Source organism: Cyprinodon variegatus, unplaced genomic scaffold, assembly GCF_000732505.1.
Source record: "Cyprinodon variegatus isolate N-32 unplaced genomic scaffold, C_variegatus-1.0 Scaffold609, whole genome shotgun sequence".
NCBI classification, from domain to species: Eukaryota; Metazoa; Chordata; class Actinopteri; order Cyprinodontiformes; family Cyprinodontidae; genus Cyprinodon; species Cyprinodon variegatus.
This window is the reverse complement of record NW_015151062.1, coordinates 459,254-460,587: the sequence shown is the minus strand read 5'-3', so window position 1 is coordinate 460,587 and position 1,334 is coordinate 459,254. Positions and strand designations below refer to the sequence as shown.

Genomic DNA, 1,334 nt, shown 5'->3' with positions numbered 1-1,334 from the left:
TATGAAACTCGGCGAAGTTCTGGTCCAGTATGAAACTCGGCGAAGTTCTGGTCCAGTCATGAAACTCGGTGAAGTTCTGGTCCAGTCATCCTGGCCTCCTCTTATGGTTCCAGTGACGGAGTTCTCCAAGAAGACCGGGGACTACCCGAGCCTGTCGGCCACCGACATCAAGGTTCTGGCTCTGACCTACCAGCTGGAGCTGGAGCACGTTGGACCGGATCACCTGAAGACAGAACCGGAGCTTAAGGTAGCGGCTCAGCTTGCCTGGGTTCTCATCCGTCTGCTCCGGGTGTCACAAGTAAAACCAGTAACTTCTGTTTCAGGTGAATGTTCAGAGCACACGGCGCCACCCAGAGGCTCCAGTCAACATCGCAGGATTCCATTTTCCCTCCAAGGTACCGGACCGGCCGCTGAATTTAACCTCCGGGACCCGGTGTGGGAAGCCTGAGTTCTGTTTGTCTCCTCAGAGGTCCGCAGACGGTCCGGCTGTCGGACACGTTCGGAACGAAGCGGAGTCCCCAGACCAGTCGGACCAGTTCAACAGCTTCCAGTTCTGGAGGGACCCCCTGCCGAGCATCCAGGGAGACCTGCTGGAGCTACTGGTGGGTCGGCGCCCTGCAGACTCCGCCTCCAGCCGGCGGGTCGTTGGTACTAACGGGCCGTGGTTCTGTTCCATCAGGGTCCAACTGAGTCTCTGGAGGCTGACGTCCAACAGATGGTCCCAGACGGACACTTCAACAGCTTCCAGTTCTGGAGGGACCCGCTGCCCTGCATCGACGACGACCTGTTGGCCCTCCTGGTGAGGTCATCGTCCAGCCTGGTCTAGAACCCGAGACTAGAAAGGCAGGCAGACGGACCGGTGACCTCTGGGGTCACCAAGGGTCTGGGTTTGTGTGTCACTTTAGGGAGGAACCAACCTGAGAAAGTAGACTGCCTGTGATTGGCTAGTTCTCAGGAAATCCCGCCTCTTGAGACGGAACAGTTTTCTTCCTGGTTTGGCTCCTGGTGTTAGCAAAGCATCTTTAGGCTAAAGGCTGAATGACATCATCACATCTAGAACATCTTAGATCTATGAAACAGAATAAAGCGCTGATCCAAGCAGGGCCAGGACGGATTTAGGAAATTTGGGGCCCGGGGCAAAGACAGGCAGGGGCCCCTCTGAATGGAGAAGACAACACATAAACAGCCCCATTCTCCAGATAGAGAAATGTTAATAGAATAGACATCCATTATCTGTTCTGGGTTGTGTCCCTCTCTTCTTGTCCCTTTTCTTCTTGTTTTCCTCTCTGGAGAGCAGAGTTCGCTGCTTTTAGATGTTGTCTCCAAAGTCTCCA

At 54.7% G+C, this 1,334-nt stretch overlaps 1 protein-coding gene across 1 annotated transcript in view; it reads left to right on the top strand.

Annotated features, from left to right (window-relative positions):
- Window position 1: 1 nt before the first annotated feature.
- Window positions 2-1,334, top strand: part of nob1 (NIN1/RPN12 binding protein 1 homolog) — a 4,766-nt gene continuing 3,433 nt past the window's right edge. Inside the window, exons 1-4 of the mRNA XM_015392843.1 lie at window positions 2-247; window positions 324-395; window positions 468-602; window positions 680-810. Of these exons, the coding sequence (XP_015248329.1) occupies window positions 2-247; window positions 324-395; window positions 468-602; window positions 680-810 (584 nt within the window). The remainder of the gene's footprint in view (window positions 248-323; window positions 396-467; window positions 603-679; window positions 811-1,334) is intronic.